This window comes from Haemaphysalis longicornis, unplaced genomic scaffold, assembly GCF_048455015.1.
Source record: "Haemaphysalis longicornis isolate Haplotype H1 unplaced genomic scaffold, Haemaphysalis longicornis Haplotype H1 scaffold_7, whole genome shotgun sequence".
Classification (NCBI taxonomy): domain Eukaryota; kingdom Metazoa; phylum Arthropoda; class Arachnida; order Ixodida; family Ixodidae; genus Haemaphysalis; species Haemaphysalis longicornis.
The window spans coordinates 94,057,679-94,078,249 of NW_027526422.1; the positions used below are offsets into that span (position 1 = coordinate 94,057,679).

Genomic DNA, 20,571 nt, shown 5'->3' on the forward strand with positions numbered 1-20,571 from the left:
TAGCAGATCGTCTCCGGTAATAGAGCAATGTAAACAAGAATGTAGACAAGAACTGCGTCTTAGGCCCGGATGAGAGTGTTGACTCTACCACTCCCTAATGTATGCGTAATACGCTTCATTTTCGACAAATATAGTGAAGACACTGCGAATTTGGGTTCGGAGAATGAATGAATGAATTTATTGACAAGAAAAAGGAAAGGAAAGACCACCAGCAGGCGTAAATTGTCACACCTAGGGGTGGACACCGGAACGCCTGCTGGTGTGGGAGTTGGGGCAGGGTGAGATATTCATAGAGAGGAGAGACAGAGGATAGCACTGACACATTTACAAAAGACAGGGGAGAGGGGGGCATATTTACAAGTTAACGCACACTCACACACAACGTCTGGTTAGTCCACGAGAGGGAAAAAAAGAAAAAGAAAACAGAAGGCTAGACACACAGTCACTGGGTCCACAGTCACAGGGAGTGTAGCGCCAGGCGGAGCCCAGAGGCGTCCAGGTATCCGCCCAGCACCCCATGGACGCTGCCCCTCTCCCTGGTGTTGCCCGGTGGCGATAACCGCTCGTCTAGTGGCCGAGCCCTTCCCCCCAGGGCTGCCAGCAGTTCCGGCCTCCCTGCCGCATACTCAGGGCACTCGAAGAGCAGGTGTGGCAGGGACTGAACAGGTGCGCAGCAGTGCTGGCAGGCAGGGCTGTCGGCCAGCCCCAGGCGGTGTTTCCGTTCAGCCGTCCAGACAGCCCCCACGCGAAGGCGCAGGATGGCCGAACGCTGCTGTCGGGGCAGCCGGGCAGCCCGCACCGGTGGTGGGGCCTCTCCAGCGGCCAGCCGTGGGTCCGGGTGCTGTGCCCTCACGTGCCGCTGTAGAAGCAGGCGGGTGTCGTCCGCCGCTGCCTGGGCATCCGTGGCCGAGGGGGTCAGCTCGTGGGCCTCGGCGGCCAGCTCGTCCGCCCGCTCGTTTCCCTCGAGCCCGATGTGGCCGGGCACCCACTGCAGCCGCAGCCGGGCACCCCTGTCTGCCAGCCGCTCCGCCTTCTCGCGCACTCCCCGAACCAGAGGGGAGTGCGGGTCACCCTCCCGGATGCGCAGCAGAGCCACCCGGGAGTCGCACAGCAGGGCGCAGCGCTCGGGTGCGGACTCCAGCTCCAGCAGCAGGTCCAGGCCCAGCTGGACCCCACAAGCTCTGCCGTGGCCGAGGATGCGGCGTAGTGCATCCGGGCCTGCCGGTTTGCCTCTCCCAGCACGGCGGCCGCTGTAGCCGAGCCCTGCCGCTGCCGCACAGAGCTATCCGAATAGGCCAGGGTGTGGCCCTCCAGGTCTTTCCAGGTGACGGCCCGGGCAAGCTGCAGCAGCCCGCATTGGGGCGTGTGCCGCTTGCTGCGCAGGCCCGGAATCTCCAGGTGCAACGCGGCCGCCAGGTCCGGAGGGAGGCTGGAGGGCCCCATGTCTATGGTGCCTACCACCTGCTCGTACCGGACCAGCATGCGCCCCATGCGTGAGTGCCGGTGGGTGCGCAGCCGCTGCAGCAGGGGTCTTCTCCGCTCGGCTCGGCGCAGCCGGTCGATGTGGCCCAGGGCCCGCTGCTCGGCCGTCATCTCCAGCGTCCACACCCCTGCCTCAGCCAGCGTCCTGTCGCACTGCAAGTTTCGGGGCAGGCCCAGGCAGGCGCGGACGCCCTTCCGATGGTCGCCCTCCAGCTGCCGCCAGTTGGGTCTCCGCAGGGTGATCAGCGGCAGCGCGTACATCAGTAGTCCCACTGCCGAGGCGTTGTACAGCCGCAGGGCTGTCTGCTGGCAGCAGCCTTTTTCTCGGGCGACCATCTTCCGCACGGCCGAGGTGGCGAGCTGTGCCCTGGCACGGAGCTCATTGGCGGCCTGGCGGAAGTCCACCCTGTGGTCCAGGGTGAGCCCCAGGTAGCGCACCCTGGGCCGCCACCACGTCAGTGATGGAGTCGGTCACCGCTCGGTGTTTCCGAAACCCCGTGAGCTGCTCCGGGATCATCTCCTCCTCCACCACGATGGCCTCCATCCTGCGCAGCGCCACCCGCTCCAGCAGCTTGCACCCGCAGGAGGTGAGAGCCATTGGGCGATATACCGTGACCGCGTCGAGGCCCCTCCCCGGCTTGAGGATGGGCCTCAGGATGGCGAGCAGCCACTCGGGTGGCAGCTGCCCCGTCTCCCAGATGCGGTTGTAGGCCACCAGGAGCTTGCCGAACCACACCTCATCCAGATTGCGCATCATCTGGTAGGTAAGGCCGTCTGCCCCTGGCGCCGACTTACGCTTGCAGCTGCGGAGGGCACTGCGGAGCTCAGTCTCTCTGATGGGGGCATTGTTGAGGGGGTGGTGCACCTCCCCCGTCCCAGCAACAGCAGAAGCGGGCCCTGATTCCACCTGGTGTGGTGGTAGGAAGTGTGCAGCGAAGAGTTCGGCCAACTCCGCAAAGCTGGCCTGCTTGCGGATGGCCATGGCAGCTAGGGGGTTGCGGTTTCTCTGGGGCGTCAGGATGGAGTTGAAGATGCCCCAGAGGCGGCGGCAGCGTGGGTCGGCCTCCGAGCTAACGCATAGCTCAGCCCAGCGCAGCTGGCTCAGGCGGTTGGCGTGACGGCGGCAGGCCGCATCCACTCGCCGGTACGCCGTCCAGTTCGCCCGCTCCCCCGAGCGCTGGGCCTTCCTCTCCGCGCGGTTGCGCACCGCCCGCAGCTGCAGCAGCTTCAGGTCCGGCGTGGTGGCCCCCTCGGCTACTGTGCAGCTCTGAATGGCTTGCCTGGCGCAGCAAACCAGGCCCCGGAACAGCTCGGCTCCTTCCCCCAGGTCCTGCTCGTCGAAGCAGCGCCGGAATCTGTCCCAGTGGGTGACGTGGTGCAGTGCGGCTCGCTTGGCTGTCCTGCCGGGTGGTGCGATGTGCAGCGGGTAGTGGTCGGAGCCCCAGGTGCTGGGCTCCCTCCTCCAGGTGGCCTCAACCCCGGCTGACACTAGATCAATGGCGGTGGCTGCGCAGTTGCCACGCCGGAAGGTTCTCTCACCAGTGTTCAACACAGACAGGTTGAGTGCAGCATGGCGTCCCACAGACGCTCTCCGCGAGCGTCCATCCGGCCATCTCCTCACACAGTGTGGTGTGCGTTGAAGTCACCACACAGGAGATGACGGGCTGCGCACAGGGACACCAGCCGATCCAGGAGGCACGCGTTCCAGGGCTGACCAGGGCGCACGTACACACTGCACACTGTAATGTCTGCACCACCCGCACTGAGTCTTAGCGTCACTGCCGCGCACTCCTGCACCACTGTCGTCACCGCACTGGTATCCAGCCCTGCGTGCTGCACATCGTTCCGCACAAACAGTGAGGCACGCGAGGTTCCTGGGGGCTGTGACGAGTCGCTCCACTGCCGAGCACTGGGCACTGTCACACGCCGTGGGGCTGTGATAGCCGATGTAGCCCGGCAGGCGAATCTCCCCCGAGCCGTCCCTTCCCACTCGCACATAACTCTCCTGTAGAGCCACGACATGGGGCTCGTGCTGCACCAGAAACGCACTCAGCTCCGCACGACGCGGTCGCAGAGAATTGACGTTCCACTGCAGCGCTGTAGGCACCAGGGGCTGTGTGCGGCGGCTCCTAGCCATGGGGGGGCTCGGTGTGTGGCTGTCTCCGCGAGGGCGGCTGCTTGCGCAGACTCTTCTGACCTCGCTTCGACCGCGTCGGGGCTGCCTGGCTGCTGGGCTGTCGCTGGGCTCTCTGCTGCGTCCCGGCGGCGTCGCTGCTGCTGCCTGGCTGCTGGCGCATCGTAGCGGCAGCGACAGGCGTCGGCTGCGGCTGGGTGGCCGCTCGCAGGGCCGCACGGACGTCAAAGCGAGAGGCAGGCGCCGGGGCTCGTGCTAGTTCTGCACACATACGGCGCTCCTCCTGCCAGCGCGGGCAGGAGTGGTCGAGCACGACGTGGGGGCCCCCGCAGTTGGTGCAATAAGGCTTCGCGGCCTTGCACGCTGCCTTCAGGTGGGAACCCCCGCATCACCAGCACCTCCTGTCGCGATTGCAGCTCGCGGTGGCAGGGTCCAGCCTGCCACACCTGCCGCACTGCAGTGGTCGCCGTCGGCACACTCTCACCGGCCGTCGCAGCTTGTGAAGCGCAACCTCCGCAGGGGGGATGGTCGCTGAAAAGCGCAGGTATACTGCAGTCCCACTGCGAACAGCTGACTGCACCGGCACGGGCGTTTCGAGGCTGGTGGCAACTGCCTCTGCCGTGATCGCCATGTCGTCGACCACGATGACGCCCGTGCTGCTCGACGACGGCTCCCGCGGGCTCATGTCGATGCCACAGATGGTGGTAATGCCCAGGAGCACCTCCATGGCCTCCTCGGTGCCCGCGTCCGCCGCCACGACGTTACGGTGCGCATTCAAGCTTACGTCCAACACGCCAGGCTGCGCCGTGAGCTGCCCAGCGATTGCGTCGCGCACCAGCTTCGCGAACGTTGCCCTCGGATCCTTCGGACGAAAAAGGACTGTCCCGAGGGCTGTGGCGCGTGGGGGAAGCTTTTCCCCCTCGTTGCGATGCCTTCGTGCCGCTCTCTTACGTTTAGAAAGCGGCACTGCATCCTGCCAGCCGTCCTGGGCGGTTTGGTTACGGTTTCCGCCGCTGGCCGCCACGGAGGAGGCCGCGCTGCGCTTTCTTCCTCGCCTGGGCAGCTCTTAGGGCTCGCAGCGCCACCCGTAGAATCCTCACTCTCTCCGCCGGTACCCGTCTGCCTGCTTTTTGTTGATTTCAACTTCAAAGTTACGCCACGTGACCACAGTCACGTGGTATCACAGAAGAAGAAACATACGACACGGCCGCAGGTGCCTGAAGCCTCCCAGCAGACGCGGCCCAAAGCAGAACAGTGAGCACCGGTGCGAAAGGGTATACTACAGTGCTCGGCGGTTGAAATGCTTGGAGTGCGTGGCTGGCGTAAGGTCCCTGAAATTACTAAGGCAGCGCCATCTTTAGATCTCGCCGCCTTTCGCCCTAGCCCGCGCTCCTTTCCTCCTTCGTTTTTTGCCATTTTCTTTTTCGCCGGCGAACGTCGCGCCATTGGCCAACGGCCAGTGACGTAGTACCTCGTCCCCGCGTTGTTTGTTTTTTCTTCTCTTCGCCGCCACTGTCCATTTAAATTCGCCATTTTAGGCTCAGCTGCATCGGAGCAGGCCTTAGCTCCATTCGATTCAGAAGGGGTGCACGGCAACGTTGCAGAGGAAGTTCTGTGGCGCCGGTGCAGGGCAGCAGCGTGGTTCCGCGGTGCCGTGCATCACGGTTGCACCGCCAGTAACGCCCCTGCGTGTTTACAATCAAGCGAGAGAGAGAGAGAGAGATAATGCTTTATTTCATTTCAAAAGGGAAGGGGAAACGGGGGTGGCGGGGAGGCTAAGAGCCGCCTCGTTCCAGGCAGCTTCTGGTGGCCTTCAAGATGAAGTCCGCCAGGCTCCTCTGCTCCTCCAACTTGGTTGCAGTAGTCAGCCACTCTCTAGTGTGATGTGCCCTAATTGGCTTGGTGTCTGGGCAGACCCACAGGATGTGTGGGTTTGGTTTCTGTACAGGTGAAGTAGAGCGGGTGTGAGAAGCGTGTTTGTCTGGGCTTGACGAAGGGTAACCTGTTCCTGCCGGGTCAGTCTGGGATGAGGTGACGGCAGACGTCTCTTATCGGGTAGGTAGGTCTTTAGTGTGAGGGTAGGAGGACTAGGGTTCTGGACTTGGTCACTGATGTCGGGAGCCCGGAGAAGGGTTTCGCGGGCGAGCAGGTCAGCTCCTTCATTCCACGACATGCCAGTGTGCCCAGGAATACAGTACACCCTAACTGGTCATTTGACGGCAGAAAAAAGGGGTAACGCATTTGGATGGCTAATGTTTTGGCCCAAAAGAATGCATGCTTTTTTCGAATCGGTGTAAATATTGGCGATTCTACTAGGTTCGGATTGGTGAGCTGCTGCAAGGGCTATGGCGAGAATTTCCGCCTCCATCCACTGTGTGGCAGTTGCGGAGATCAGTGTTCGTTTCTCCTTTAGTGGTCACGTAGGCAATCGCACACATGTTGCCTCTCTTGGCCGCGTCGGTGAAGACATGAGTATTGTTCGGATCTCTTGCGATCTTTTTGCAAAAGTAGCTGGCTCGAATTTTTCTGCGGGTGGGGTTTTCTTCTACATCCATATGCCGTGGGATTGGGGCTACGTGTAGGTGCTGCAGAACGTTATGCGGAATAATGATTGTATCGCATCGGTTCCTCCGGTTTGGGTTATATCCCAATTCAGTCATGATGAGGCGGCCTGCTTGGGTGGATTCGAGTCGGCGTAACTGATTATATCTGTGCACTGCGATGATTTCTTCAATCTTGTAAACTGTTCCCGTAGCATCCAGGCTTTCATTTTTAGTGTTGATGAGAAGGCCTAATGCTAACTTCGTGGCTTTCCTGATTAGCGTATCAAGTCTATTTTCAAGAGTTTTTGTAAGATTAACATAGGGTATTTGGTATCTAATTCTACTGGTGATGAGTGCATCCCGTAGTTTGAGAAGGTCTACTTCTTTCAAGCCCCGGTTTTTGTTAGCGACCCTTCTCATCATGTGGAGGGTTTGCTCCCCTTGCTTGAGTATGTTGTTGACTGCTTTGTGTCCACCTCGGTCTGCCTGTATATGAAGTCCAAGGATTTTGATGCTGGATTGCGGTTCGATTGGTTTGCTTGATGTGTGAGCCGCACAGTGGGCGGCTTCCACCGCGGGTTGTGTACGAGAAGTTCTGTCTTTTCGGCGGAGCATTCAAGTCCGATCCTCTTCGCGGAGTCCTCTACCGCATGTAGTGCGTTTTGAAGGTTGTCCTGAATTTGTCCCGCGTTGCCTGAATTGGTCCAGATTGTGATATCGTCGACGTACAAAGAATATTTAATATCGGGAATTGCGGCGAGGGCTGTATGAATTTTTAGCATTGCCAAGTTGAAGAGTGTTGGCGACAGGACAGATCCTTGAGGAATACCTCTCTGGGGATGAGAAATAGGACCTGAGCGAGGTGCACGCATAGTCGTCTACTAATCATCTCCGCCTGTCGTCCTCTACAACTGGATGTTTACGGCCATCTGGGTTGCGTCGTACGCATCAGCGGCGACGAAAAGTTTGTCCCACACATCTTCGAGCTCGAGGGACATTTTCACGCGGTCGCCGCAACTGCTCGTAGCCGCCTGCCAACCCGCAACGCCAGAACGCTCACGGCACGGAATCGCTGCACCTCCTCCGTTGCAGGTGCAGCGGTTCTCTGCACCGCTGCAGCACCATAAGCAATCGAGCGACGCGGTGCACGGCACCATTCCTGCAGCGGCGAATCGAGCGCTTTGGTGCAGCGCACAGTGCAACGGTGTAGGCGTTGCAGGGAATCGCGTCTGAATCGAATGGAGCTCTTATCGAAGCCGCCAGCGTATAACAACCGATAACAACCGAAGAGTCAGCTGCTCGTTTCAAACAAGTGTTGCGTCGGCGTCACTTTATGTAGCTTCGCGATGACGAGTTGTTGTGCCTTCGGCTGCTCGAATAAGGTCAGTGCAGTCACGGCCAGCTCGGCTGTAGCAAGCTGTAATTTATCAAAGCCCACACATGAATCAATGTTAGCTGTACAGCATAAAAAGGATTCACACAATGTTAGCTGTACAGCATAAAAATGATTCACAATTGCGCTTGTTAGCGCGCTTCTGGCCTTGGAATACGGTAGTTTTATAGAACTGGGCACTACAGCTAATTGTGAGCTGAGCGCATTCTTTAACTGCGCGTTCTTTGTGCCAGCCTTTTCCAGATATGCCCGACAGGGCCTTACTCGAAGTAATTGTGAACGCCAATCGCACGAACATTGCTATGCCACGGACGCACTGCCAAAAGTACAGCCGTCATGGTCGAGGCCAACGAGGAGACACGAGAACTTTGACAATGACAGCAGCCTATAACGACGTGAAGGTGACATATATTTTGCAAGAGCGTCAAAGCACCTGAAAGTGCACGGAATAAAGGTGGCATGAATGTCAGTAGCTAATGCGGGACGCATACTGAGCGCTGCCTAATGATCTACAACTAACGCAACAAACGCGAACGCAAAAAAGCCAGCGCATCGCTCGAACTGCCGCGAACCATGCGCAAGCCCTCTGTGCCGTGCTTGCACGACCACAACTTAATCACGCAAATGCAAGAACGGAATTACTGTAAAATAGCATTTTGAAACGTCCACGTTCGATCCTTTCGCGTTCGCGGACTATCCTGAGCATGCCGCACACGTAAACAACACCGCGCTGTCCGTATGCGCCCGCGGCATCCACCCCGCAAATATCCCCTTCTAGACAAAAATATACAACAGAACAGTCTCACCTAATGCGTGTTGGTAAAACGGGGCTCTAGAAATACTATAATACTACCAAAGAGCGATTCCGGCGCGAAAACAAGAGTAAACTGCACGAAAAACTACAGCGAGCGGCCCGAAGGGTTGCGAGGGCGTTGCGAGCGGAGAAGGAGGGAGCAGTTAGCGCTACCTTAGTTATTTTAGGGACCTTAGGCTGGCGGTGCTTGTCGCGCCACAGGTGAGCGCTTGCGAAAGTGAGCTGACGCATTGTGGTATAAGGTGAGGGTGAGAGCGTTCGCGACGCATGCTGCCTAGACAGCCCTTCAGTGTGCAGTTCTTGGCGGCGCCGTACGGGTGCTGCATGCCATGGCCTCAAAGCTCTGCGCCTGTGTGCCGTGCCGAATCACGCGAGCTGTGAGAGTTGGCAGCGCGCGTGTTATAAAGAATTTGAATGTGCATTTGTCGCGATGTGTTATCATGGCGCACCGCTTCGCAGCGTACTTAAAGGAGCCATGAAGAGAAAACACAAGTTTGGTTCATTCAAAAGATTGTCTCGTTAGAATCATACTGACACCACTTTTAACGTAAACTTCGCTCAAATAAGCTACATAATTAGGAAAAACGCGAATGGTCATGCGACCCACCAGCTCATTTCCCGCAACAGAACCTATGATGTCACATGAGCTAAGCTCTGCGATTGGCGGAGGCTGGCAGAAGCAGACGCAAATTAGGTAGAGCTTACAAACTAGACGAACGAGCGATTTGCGCTTAAATTTAGGGCACATTCTTTACAAAGCAATAAGAATGATGGGACAAACAGCAAACAGTGGAAGTTACGAAAGCACATGTAAACATAGAAGTACTGATGCGTTCTGCTGTTCGTACTGCGCACAGCATGCTTGGTTTAGCTGCACAGCGCTACGGGGCTTGGGGTTGTCTCAGACGACACTGGCCGATTGACGCAAGCAACGGTGTCTTACGTGACCCCATTTGTCGAGCGAGCACTGTTTCAGGGAACGAATATTTTCTCCCAGAACAAAAACAAGCCAGGTTTAAATGCGATCAAAAACAAACCAAACGCTTGCCACGGTATGGTGGCGCCATCTAGGTTACGGAACGTAAAGAAACGCGGGAACAAACCAACACCGCTGTACAGGGTGGAGACAACCTTTGAACGGTCCCGTGCCGCCGCAATTGGGCCAACGGGCTCAACGCGTTATTCTTTTCGTTTCCCACGAGACCTAGCAACGCGAAACAGACAATACGATTCAAACTTCTTCAGTAAACCGCGTTGCGGCGATAGTTTTAGCGCGGTTTTGACACAATGACTTGCTCCGGCGGCGAGCGAGCAACCGAAAATGGCGGCGCCACCGTATACGTGTCTCTACCCTGTACGGCGGATGCGTGAACGAAGGTACTCTAGGCTGCAGAGCGGTCGGTTCCTGTGATGTCATTTGGGACCACGAAAACGCACGATTGAGCGGGAAAATCAAAATTTTAACCTAAATTGTTTAATTTCTCAGTGAATAAAGCACCGTTTGTATCCGGACAAGCGCTGGGTGCACTATAAAACACGAAATCTTTCGAATAAAACCAACTTGCATTTTTTCTTCATGGTTCCTTTAACGCGCGCGCTGTTAGCCCCCACAGTACAGTGCCTAGAATATACTGGCCAGTATATTCTAGGCACTGTACTCACAGCTTCCCACGGCGCGGCTCGGCACACAGGCGCAGAGCTTTGAGACCATGACATGCAGCGCCACTACGGCGCCGCCAAGAACAGTACTGAAGGGCTGTCTACCGTATGCAGTCAGCATGAGTCGCCAACACTCTCACTTTCATCGTATATAACAATCGTCAGCTCGCTTTTGCAACCACTGACCTGTGGCGAAACAAGAACCGCCAGCCACGCGCTCCGAGTATCGCGTTTCAATCGCCGAGCTCTACAGCTGATCATTGTTGGTCACGAACGTAGAATCCATGCAGAACACCAATGTGTCCAGATACTCGTACACGCTAGCGCCGCACTCCCTCTGGAACTTTACAGTTCCTAATTCATCTTCGGCGTCGGCGACAGCATCGAGCATTAGTAGATCACGAGGCAAGCTGCAGCAGAGGTCGTTGATGTTCACCGACAAGGCACTCAAGGAATCTGAAGGCTGCGTCTCTCGGAACGGGGAGACAACGCGCGAGCTACGCACCAGAAAGGGGTAATCGACGGTGTACTTGGTAAGGGACGCCTGAAGGAACCACCCCCCGTCATGCTGCCTTTCACGGAAACGATGCCTGGGCGCTCGAAGGTGCGATGCACGACAAAGCACGCGAAGCCCTTCGTGGCTTGCCGCCACAGCGTCGTGTACGAGCGCACGTGGTCGTGCGTATGTGAGGCAGACCGCGCGATGCCTGAACTAGTGCTTAAGAGAGCTTGCGTACTCCCTCAGAGTCGGCACAGGAAGCAATTTGGCAGCGCCCTACAAGGGCTGTAAGTGCTCCCGCATTTGGAACGCGCGAAGGTGCTGGAAAAGCTTCGCGATACACGCGCACGCGAAATCTACGAGGCGTGGAGGATGGCCCAGCGTGGCCAAAATTGCGTGAGCACCCCTTGGGTAGCATTGTACAAGAAGGAACTTGGGTGCCTAAACGTGTGGTTAAAGTGAGTATGGCTCAGCAGATGCGCCTGCACTTCGTACATTTGTTTGCGTTTTCTTCACTCCCGAGGTGTGACGTGATCAGATTTTCCTCTTTATATTGCCGGGAGCAATAAAAACTGCCCGATTGATAGCTAGCGCTCGTGTCTACCTTCTTTTACTTTCTTCGTTGAAGCGCTGTTTTCACCGTAACTGGGCCAGGGAGCACTTTCCTCTTGAAATCAAGTTAACATTCATTCTGTGTTCTTCAAGCTGTTTAACTAGGTTTAAAAAGTAGTAGCGGTAGTTTCTTGGAAGTGGAGATGGGATTAGAGGAGGCCGAGGGAAAGCAAAAGGGGAGTGTTTCGGGGTAGTAAAGGACGAGGGGGAGCGGGGTAAAAAGGCTAAGGGCAAGGTGTAGAGGAGAGGCTGCGCGCAAGGGTGTGGGTATGACGAGGGGAGGAAAATATGAGGATACCAGGAAAGGAAGAGGGAGATAAAGTAGAAGGGCTGCAGGTGAGGGGAATAGAGGGAGAGAAAGACCATGGAGGGGAAGAAATATGGGAGTGAGGAAGGTAGGAGAGGCTACAGGAAAGGTTGGGATGCGTGGACGATGGTGAATGTAAGGATAAAAGATAGAGGGGAAGAGAAAGAAAAGTGTAGTGCGAGGAGGAAAGGTCAGAGAAAAACATGAGGCTGCGGAATTTGAAGTAAAGAGAGCCACCCGTGAGGAAGAGTAGATTTGGGGGTGAAAATAGAAGTGAGGAAAGAGTTGCCAGATGAAAGGAAATGGGAGTTGGGAGGGAGATGGGTGAGAGGAAGGAGTTCGAGGAAGTGCTGCACGATTGGAATTGGGGGTGAAGGGAAAAAACCAGCGGAAAGGCAGGATTTACTCAGAGGCGGTTAATAGGGAAAGAACGGCGAAAGTGGAGGTGAAAGAAGGATGACAGTGGAAGGGATGAGCGTGAGTTGTGGGACGAGGAGAAACGAGAGGGCGTTGCATGGCACCGCTTGCAGAAACGCGTCGCATTTTGGCGCCATTTTCCTCAAAGGAGGACGATGCACGCCTTCTACGTGTAATATAACTACTTCCTATGCACCACCCCAATGGCACGTTGCTGGAGCATACAAGACCCCTGCGGACTTACAAAGGCTATCTTCTTTACTACTATTTGCTTGGTAATTCCTTGCTCACAGCGGACTTACGGTCTTTGGGGCGGCCGACACCGCTGTCAGTGCCACCAAAAGTGTAAAGCAGCGCCTTCTCCTACGCAGGTCATTATCACTGGTTGTAGTGCCTACATCGATTGCTTTGGAAAATACATCGGCAAAAAACCTGTGAGTAATCTGCTCACCTTTCTGGAAAATATCTTTGGGTAAAACGCACTCCGGTTTTATTACCTCCTCTTTCTTATGCGTAGGCTACTAGAAGCGGCAGCGTTTTTTGTGTTCTAATGATCAACATTTTTGCTGTCTTTGCCTTACTATGTTTGTCTCGTTAAACCCATTTGTGGTGTTTGCTGTGGGTTTTGGCGAGTAACGGCACATGGGAAAACGCGGGGATTCAGAGCATTTCCCTCGCGTTTAAGTTGCATTGCCTCGGATCACAACCCGCTGTACTCTGAGCACACGCGTGTTGTGGTGCGCTTAAAGGGACACTGAAGTGAATTTGTCAAGCTCCCGTTTATGCTTGCACTACGTAGACTGCATCAAATTAACACATTTTTCATCGTTGATCCGGTGGACAAGTCGGTAATTATTTTATAAAGCTCGAAAGCAGAAAGACTACCATGCGGGGTCTGCGGCGGCCGCACAAACTAAACGGTGTGACGACGGGAGGACGTGCACCCTGATTGGACGATGACCACGATTAGAATTCAAACAAGTTTCGGTTTGGTTCCGTAAAAGAACATGCTTCACATCCGACGTTATCTGATGGGCATTCTCGCTATCTCAGTAATCGTCATACCGCGCTCCTGCCATGTTGTCGGCTGTAAAATGCCTAAGATAAGCCTCCCAGGACGGCTTGGAACCATAGCAATCACTAGCCGAGGCCTGCGCAGTGGATGAACGCCCTCCGCGTCACCGCAGACTCTCAAATGCCAATAGCTTTTCCCCATATTTGGAGCTTGCCTCACTCATGCCTGTATCGTAAAAAGCATGTTCGCACCAGTCCAAGGGTCTGCTGATTCTGGCCTGTGCCCACTGCCCGCAAGGAGTCGGTGCTTATGGCAACAGCACGCCAACGAGAACTCGCTAGCGCGTCAGTGTCAGTCTGCGCACGTTCTGCGAACTCGCTCGTGGAGCAATGAACGTTGCGGCTCAAAAATAGTGAACTCAGTATAGAAAACATCGGCCGAAAACGAAAAAAATCAGCTTACAAAAAAAAAGTACCCTCGGGGATTCGAACGTGCGACTTCCAAAATATCATACCTAGCGCTCGAGACCAGTCGGCCACGGGCCAGCGCTGTCGACGGCGGAAATATAAGGTATATAATGTATAACCAGTTTACACTTTTATTTAGTTTTAGCGTTTTAAGCACCTTAGGTGGCTATTTGTTGTATAGCACTCGTGCAGTAAGCGTCCCCCAAATTTCCACAATATCTCACGTCTAGCAATTGAATTTCTTAGAATTTCTTAGGTCGTGGGTTCGATTCCCGGCCGCGGCGGCCGCTTTTCTGATGGAGGCGAAAAGCAAAAACGCCCGTGTGTACGAGATTTCGGCGCACGATAAAGATCCCCAGGTGGTCAAAATTAATCCGGAGCCCTCCACTACGGCGCGCCTCATCGCCTGCGTTGCGTCGGCGCGTTAAACCCCACAATCAATCAATCAATCAATCAATGAATTTCTTAGACGGAAAAGCGTTCGCAGATGCGTAGTCGTGCTGCTGACCGCTATGCTTGTTCACCCAGCGCAAAAAAGGGCTTCCTGTTCCCTAGTTTTACGCCGTACGGTAAAAGTTTCAGTTGATTTTATTTTCTTAGTACCTATATAGGCTTCGCTGATTCCTCCCGCCTTAATATTTTCCTACTGGCGTACCAGTCAGCGAAACGTCGCATGTGCGCTTGTGCAGCGCTTGTGTGGAGCGACCTGGACTTGAAGCTAGATACAGTGTACAAACTAACAAACTAAAGAAAGGCACATTCTTCCGTTCACATGGTGTCGTGGCTTAGTTTCAACTGAGCGAACGAGTTGTGATGACCCGTCGGCGGCCGGCGGACTAAACACTGTACCATAAACTCTGGGCCAACTGACTCTGTCGGAAGGTCGGCGAGCCGTGCAATAGCGCAGTGAAGCCAAGTCATCTCCTCCTGACGTCACACGAAAACAATGGGCGAGGATGTAGAGAGGCGGACAGCATTTTCGAATTCATTTTTCTACTACATAAATTCGCGTAAACGCACTCAGAGTGGTCGAAACGTGGCCTGTGGACTCCGGACTACAATTTGCGCTAGTAATCCCGCAATGTTTACAAATCACTTCAGTTCACCTTTAAGGTTTGCACGGTGGTGATCACTTTCTGACTTGTCACTCCGCGGAGTCCCGGTGGCCCCTCGCGCCCTATCGCCATGGTTTCACTTCGGTATTGCATGCGCCCCTTCCTTGAAACAATTTCCTTGAGATCCGAATGCCTACTTTCGGGTACCACACAGTTAAGTGCCGCCTCTGTGCCCAAGAATCCAAGCCGGGGGCAAAGGCAGGTAGGTCATCGACATCGGAGCCGCCGGTTGACTGTTGCATAAGAGCGGTGCTAGAGGCATATTTTTGCGCATCCTTCTTTTGCCCTTGGCGCGTTGCTTGTGGCACTTGCTTCCCTATTCTGCCACGAACACGGGCCTATGGTCAGCGCCGTTCTTCACCCCGCCAACACGACGACAGAAAAATGCGCTCTTCAGTGAACTGTAGCAACAGTCCTCTTGCTTGCGCCCTCCGACGCCTTAACTGCTTTACGACATCGTAAAAAGAACCGAGTGTCAGCCACGCGACAAAGTCGGGTTGGAAAAGATCGCGTTAGCGGGAAAGCCCCGATCTGAGCTTATCGCGAGAATGTCTTAGAGAGAGTGATGAATACAACTTGGCATGAAGAACTTGAAGTCAACCCCCTCACCCGACCCCCCCCCCCCCTTTTTATACCATTTTCTTCTCCCCAGACAAGAGAAAGTCGTGATGAAGCCGTGGCCTGCATTATTGAGTTCGTAAAGAAAAACCTCGTAAGTTGCTTTTGCCTAAAACTTGAACACGTTTTACAAATGGTAAATACCTCTGCCGCGTTGTACGCGTTGTAGTTTTTCTTATTTGTGGGAATGCGGGGGGGTTTTCTTTGCATAGAGAGCTCCATTTATTCCTGACGTCTACGGAGAAGGGTTGTTTTACTCAAATTGATCCATAGCTCAGGCAACAAGACGACAGGACGAAAGCTAGAGGACACAAGAAGCGCTGACTTACGAATGGATTTTCTTTCCTCCGGGAACGCCAAATAGTACAAACAAAACTGAAGAAAACAAAATATAAAAACAATACAAAAACAGACATGACAAAGAGAAAGCCAACCTCCCAACACACCATTATCGGCACGTGCCCTATTAAGATAATTTACCTCTTCATTAGTGAGTAAAATTGAAGCTACACTGACGCAATGCTCATCCAAGCGTTCAATCTGGGCAGCCTAGATAATCTGCGGAGTAAGCGTGATCACGGTTCCGTCGATAACGCGGCAATTTTCATATGGCCGCAGCCGAATCTGTCGCAGTGGGTACGAAAATGTCCATCCGCTTTGTTTTTAACATTATTGGGGTGCTTCCGCTGCAGGTGGTCATTGAAGCATCTTCCGCTTTGAGCGATATACAGTAGAGCCCTGTTGATACGTTCCCGGTTCATACGATATCCGGTTCCTACGCTTTCAATTGTGAACACTGAAAATGCGCCACAGCGTTACGTTGTTTTTTTCCGGATACTACGTTCCTGAATAACACGATTTCCCGAAAGTACATTCAGAATACAAATTTTTTTTATGCAACTACGACCGGATGATACATTTTACGGCGCATGAAAACGTGCTGATGTGCGTACGGATCGAGCTTCAGCCCGCGCGGTGTGATAAGAGGTGCCAAGCGGCAGTCGGGCCCCCTGGGTCACCGGGGCGGCTTTACCGCAGTTGAGGGCTTGCCGGGGTTACTTGGTAACACGGCTGCCTTTAGCCAACGTCGCCTGTATAACGACGTCTCAACGTGCGAAACGCTAACCTTGGAAGAAATCGTGGCGGAATCACGCCATGCAGCAGCGGCGGCACCGGACTAAGCCTGCGAGAAAGATGGCGGCGACGACGGGGAGGATGAGGTGGCGTCCCCGGCGGCCACATATGCTCAGGCTGTAGTCGGCTTGGAAGCGGCGCCGAGTTACCTGGACGATCCCTGTGCGGGCACAAGTCTGCGATGTTTACAAAAGGAGCTCTTGCTTCTAGAAGGCCGCAGCATGCGCCAGCAGACGTGGGCAGACATGTACAAGTGAAAGAGGTTATTAAATGATCATGTTCGTCCCCCAATTGCTTTTATTACTGCAGCGGATCATACATTTCCCCAGATAGTACGTTTCTCCCTCGCATTTTTTAACCGCATCAATGAAGTTCTACTGTACCTCTCTACTGTATAAAGGCGGATCCTATACTACGCTTTCCATGCAATCCAGGAAGGGTTTTCCAGAGGCAATAACATCCAGTTGTAAATCAGCGCTTTGTGTGTCCTCTTGCGGTCGTCTTGTCGTTTGCGCTATGCTTCAATAGGCATTCTCAAATCGCCCAAATTGTCACGTTGTTCTTTTGCTCATGGTATTTGTGGCCTGTACAGAGTAAGGGAGTTACAGCAGCCGCATGCGTACCTCACTCCTGTTGTGTTTTTGTGATATCAACAGCACCAATTGTAACTGGTTCGGTATGTTTACAGCTCATCACTTCATGGACAGCCAAAACAAGCTGGAAGAGAACCTATATGGTTAGCTTTTGACGCACAGCTTTTCAATTCAATCCCAGGGCATACAATTTCACACTTTTGTTCTGACAACTTCTGATGCTGATTCTTGTTTGCTTTTTCTCGCTACTTGTTTTTTTCGGCACCATTCCGCACAGCCTAGTGACCAGTGCCCCCTGCACGGAGCTATGCTGGTTTTGGGTGGTGTTTTTTTTTTGGTGCCAACTTGACTGCTGACTGAACGAGCCAAAGAAAATTTAATTTAAAATATAATAATTACTGGGCCACCGAAAGAAACTCTAAAATAATTCAGTTAGCAAGATTTTGTACTGATCTGGTTCGTATCACTTACGGACACAAAGTGGTAACGTTTGTGTCTTTTTTTATATTTCCAGCCTAAAGATCTTCCTACGGCCGGGCAAAATCCGGTAGACCTGGTGGAGCCGTTTGTGGTACGCTTTTGTCGCTCCATGAAATACTTTTTGTTCGTTAGCGACCACACGGTGACATTGGTCGGTTGTATTCACACACAAAATACCCGCACACACTAGAGTGACCGAACTATGGAGGCTGAGGTGGAGGATATCCCTTGACTCCAAGGGCGTTCGAAATTGACACTAGCAGACATACCACCGGCGCCACTCCTGACCATGCCCCAAGGCATCGCACCATCCAACCCCTTCCAGGCGGTCACTTAAAATATGCGTCTGGCGCATCGAAACGTATTTGCTGGTTGTGCATTGGATAATGCAGTTCACCTACAGATGATTGCAGATCTTGCATGTATTATGGAGACGGAGGCTTATGACTGGTTGCTGTAGAGGACCAATTTTGACATCACTAACTTATATTTTAGGTCCTTGTTTCTTCCGTAAGTGACCTTTAAGGCCTCTGGGAACGTAATTTTGAGTCGTTCAATACTGTGTAAAATGGGGTACTATTTCTGCGGGATATTGTTTATGTCAGGCAGCTCGTTTGAGAACTCGGTTTTTAGGGCAGGCGACCAGGATCTTTCCTTTCTACGTTGTTGGTTAAGCACCACATCCTTTCAAGCTTGGACGCACGTTCAGAGGCCTGATCGAGCGATCTGACGTGGTAATTTCTGCTTGCTCGCTTGCTCGGGTGTACCTGAATTCATCGAGACGTTTCACATCCTCTCTGTCATCACTGCATACTTTTCTAAGTCCGGTAACTTGCCTACAAAGAACTTTTACCAGCAATGACGCGGGTGCTTGGTAGGGTGGCCTAGGTACTGCTTCCTGTCCGTCTGTGTTCCGAAAAGTGTGTTTTTAAGTTTACCATCATCTAGAACCACGCTAGAGTGCATAAACTTGACTTGTTTTTCAAAACACTGGCGTGAGAATCTAATAGTGGGATGTGAAAAACGTAGACGCGATACGAAAGTTTCTAGAGTGGTGCGTCCGTGCTCCCTAGTCCTGGAGGTATGTAGCGGAGGTAAACCTAAGCTAGTGTTTATGCGGGAAAGAGTTAAGGGGAGTTACTTTATGCTGTCCCATAAAAATGCTGGCGGATAGGTCGCCGCAAAAGGACTGCCCATGATGGTTCGTAAAACGTGCAAGTAGTAAAATCAGTCAAACGTGAAATAGTTGAGAGTTGGAACAATTTTAGAGGTCATGTACACTTCTGCCGCATGCGGGTGCTGGTTTTCTGCGAACTCCTTTGTTATAGCTTCGATACCTTCGGCGAGAGTGTTCATATAGACGGCGGCAACGTCAACAGGGATCACGCGGGAGTCCTTGGGTAGGCGCACCCGCCTTTTTTTTAACGGTTATACTATACGTAGTAAGGAGGGGGGAGTGCTCTGAAAAAATGAAGCCAGAGTAGCTGGAATGTCTGACATACCCCAAAACTCAGATAATACTTCAGTAGTGGTGGTGGTGTTAGAAAAAAATGGGTCTATCAGGAATGTAGGCTGCAAAAATATTTCTGTGGGGGCATTATAAAATTTAGGCAGTAGGTAGAAACGTCCTGCTTGCTTATTAGTCGGCCTCGTGAAACTTAGCTCAGTAACGAATACTTCTGTCGACAGCAGATCTGCGAGTGAATGATATATTGTTCCACTTTACGCCTGGCTCCAATCATGACCTAAAGGTTTGTAGTGTAGTGGAAGTGGTTGGTAGCTGCCTATAAGCCTCATATTTATGTTTTCCCATTGGTAAGAAGAATGCACTACGCCTTTTTCTGCAGGCTTAATTATTATGGCAGTTCTAGCAACTATGTTATCCAGAGTAACGTTTTTAGAGATGGTCACGTTTTCGGGCTTATTTGGTGGCTCTGTAGCTTTAATATTTATGTTGATCTTCATTTTATGCACAAATTAGTTCCGGAGATTTGTTGGCATTTGGTGGCGTCCCAATGCTTGGTGCATGAAGAGCGTGCTCATTGAGGTAGTTATGTTGTTGCTTTCCAGGAGAAAAATCTTTAGCCTCATTTTGCGGTCAGTTTCGGTGAAATCTCTGTGTAAGGAACAAAGTGATCTCTTTGTTTCAACCGCAATCCAGAAACAAAGGTTTTGGGGTGCCTACGTGTTCCCCCCTTGAAACACGGCGCGGCGAACGGGTGAGCACTCTCCCAGTGACGAGTGAATTTCCCCGTGTTTTTGTACCAGCATGCGGGCTACATATTGCGTTAGAAAAAAATTGTCATGTAAATGGACAGCGTGTCTCATTTAATCCTGGGAAGAGACCTGCGCCAATCTCCAGGTCTCCCCGCGCCACCGACATATGGCTTCGTGTCATTTGTTATGCGTTATGAGTGTTATGCGTGTTCGTGCCCGTTAGCCTACTGAAGCGCAATCTCCAGGTCTCCGCGCCACCGACATATGGGTTTCGTGTCATATGTTATGCGTTATGAGTGTTATGCGTGTTCGTGCCCGTTAGCCTACTGAAGCGCAATCTCCAGGTCTCCGCGCCACCGACATATGGGTTTCGTGTCATATGTTATGCGTTATGAGTGTTATGCGTGTTCGTGCCCGTTAGCCTACTGAAGCGCAATCTCCAGGTCTCCGCGCCACCGACATATGGGTTTCGTGTCATATGTTATGCGTTACGAGTGTTATGCGTGTTCGTGCCCGTTAGCCTACTGAAGCGCAATCTCCAGGTCTCCGCGCCACCGACATATGGGTTTCGTGTCATATGTTATGCGTTACGAGTGTTATGCGTGTTCGTGCCCGTTAGCCTGCTGGAGCGCAATCTCCAGGTCTCCGCGCCACCGACATATGGGTTTCGTGTCATATGTTATGCGTTATGAGTGTTATGCGTGTTCGTGCCCGTTAGCCTACTGAAGCGCAATCTCCAGGTCTCCGCGCCACCGACATATGGGTTTCGTGTCATATGTTATGCGTTATGAGTGTTATGCGTGTTCGTGCCCGTTAGCCTACTGAAGCGCAATCTCCAGGTCTCCGCGCCACCGACATATGGGTTTCGTGTCATTTGTTATGCGTTATGAGTGTTATGCGTGTTCGTGCCCGTTAGCCTACTGAAGCGCAATCTCCAGGTCTCCGCGCCACCGACATATGGGTTTCGTGTCATATGTTATGCGTTATGAGTGTTATGCGTGTTCGTGCCCGTTAGCCTACTGAAGCGCAATCTCCAGGTCTCCGCGCCACCGACATATGGGTTTCGTGTCAT

The 20,571-nt window shown here is 53.3% G+C and overlaps 1 protein-coding gene across 1 annotated transcript in view; it reads left to right on the top strand.

Moving 5' to 3' along the window:
* Positions 1 to 20,571, top strand: part of LOC144144622 (uncharacterized) — a 35,755-nt gene that overhangs the window by 13,015 nt on the left and 2,169 nt on the right. Inside the window, exons 3-5 of the mRNA XM_077676142.1 lie at positions 12,232 to 12,294; positions 15,110 to 15,169; positions 17,317 to 17,373. Of these exons, the coding sequence (XP_077532268.1) occupies positions 12,232 to 12,294; positions 15,110 to 15,169; positions 17,317 to 17,373 (180 nt within the window). The remainder of the gene's footprint in view (positions 1 to 12,231; positions 12,295 to 15,109; positions 15,170 to 17,316; positions 17,374 to 20,571) is intronic.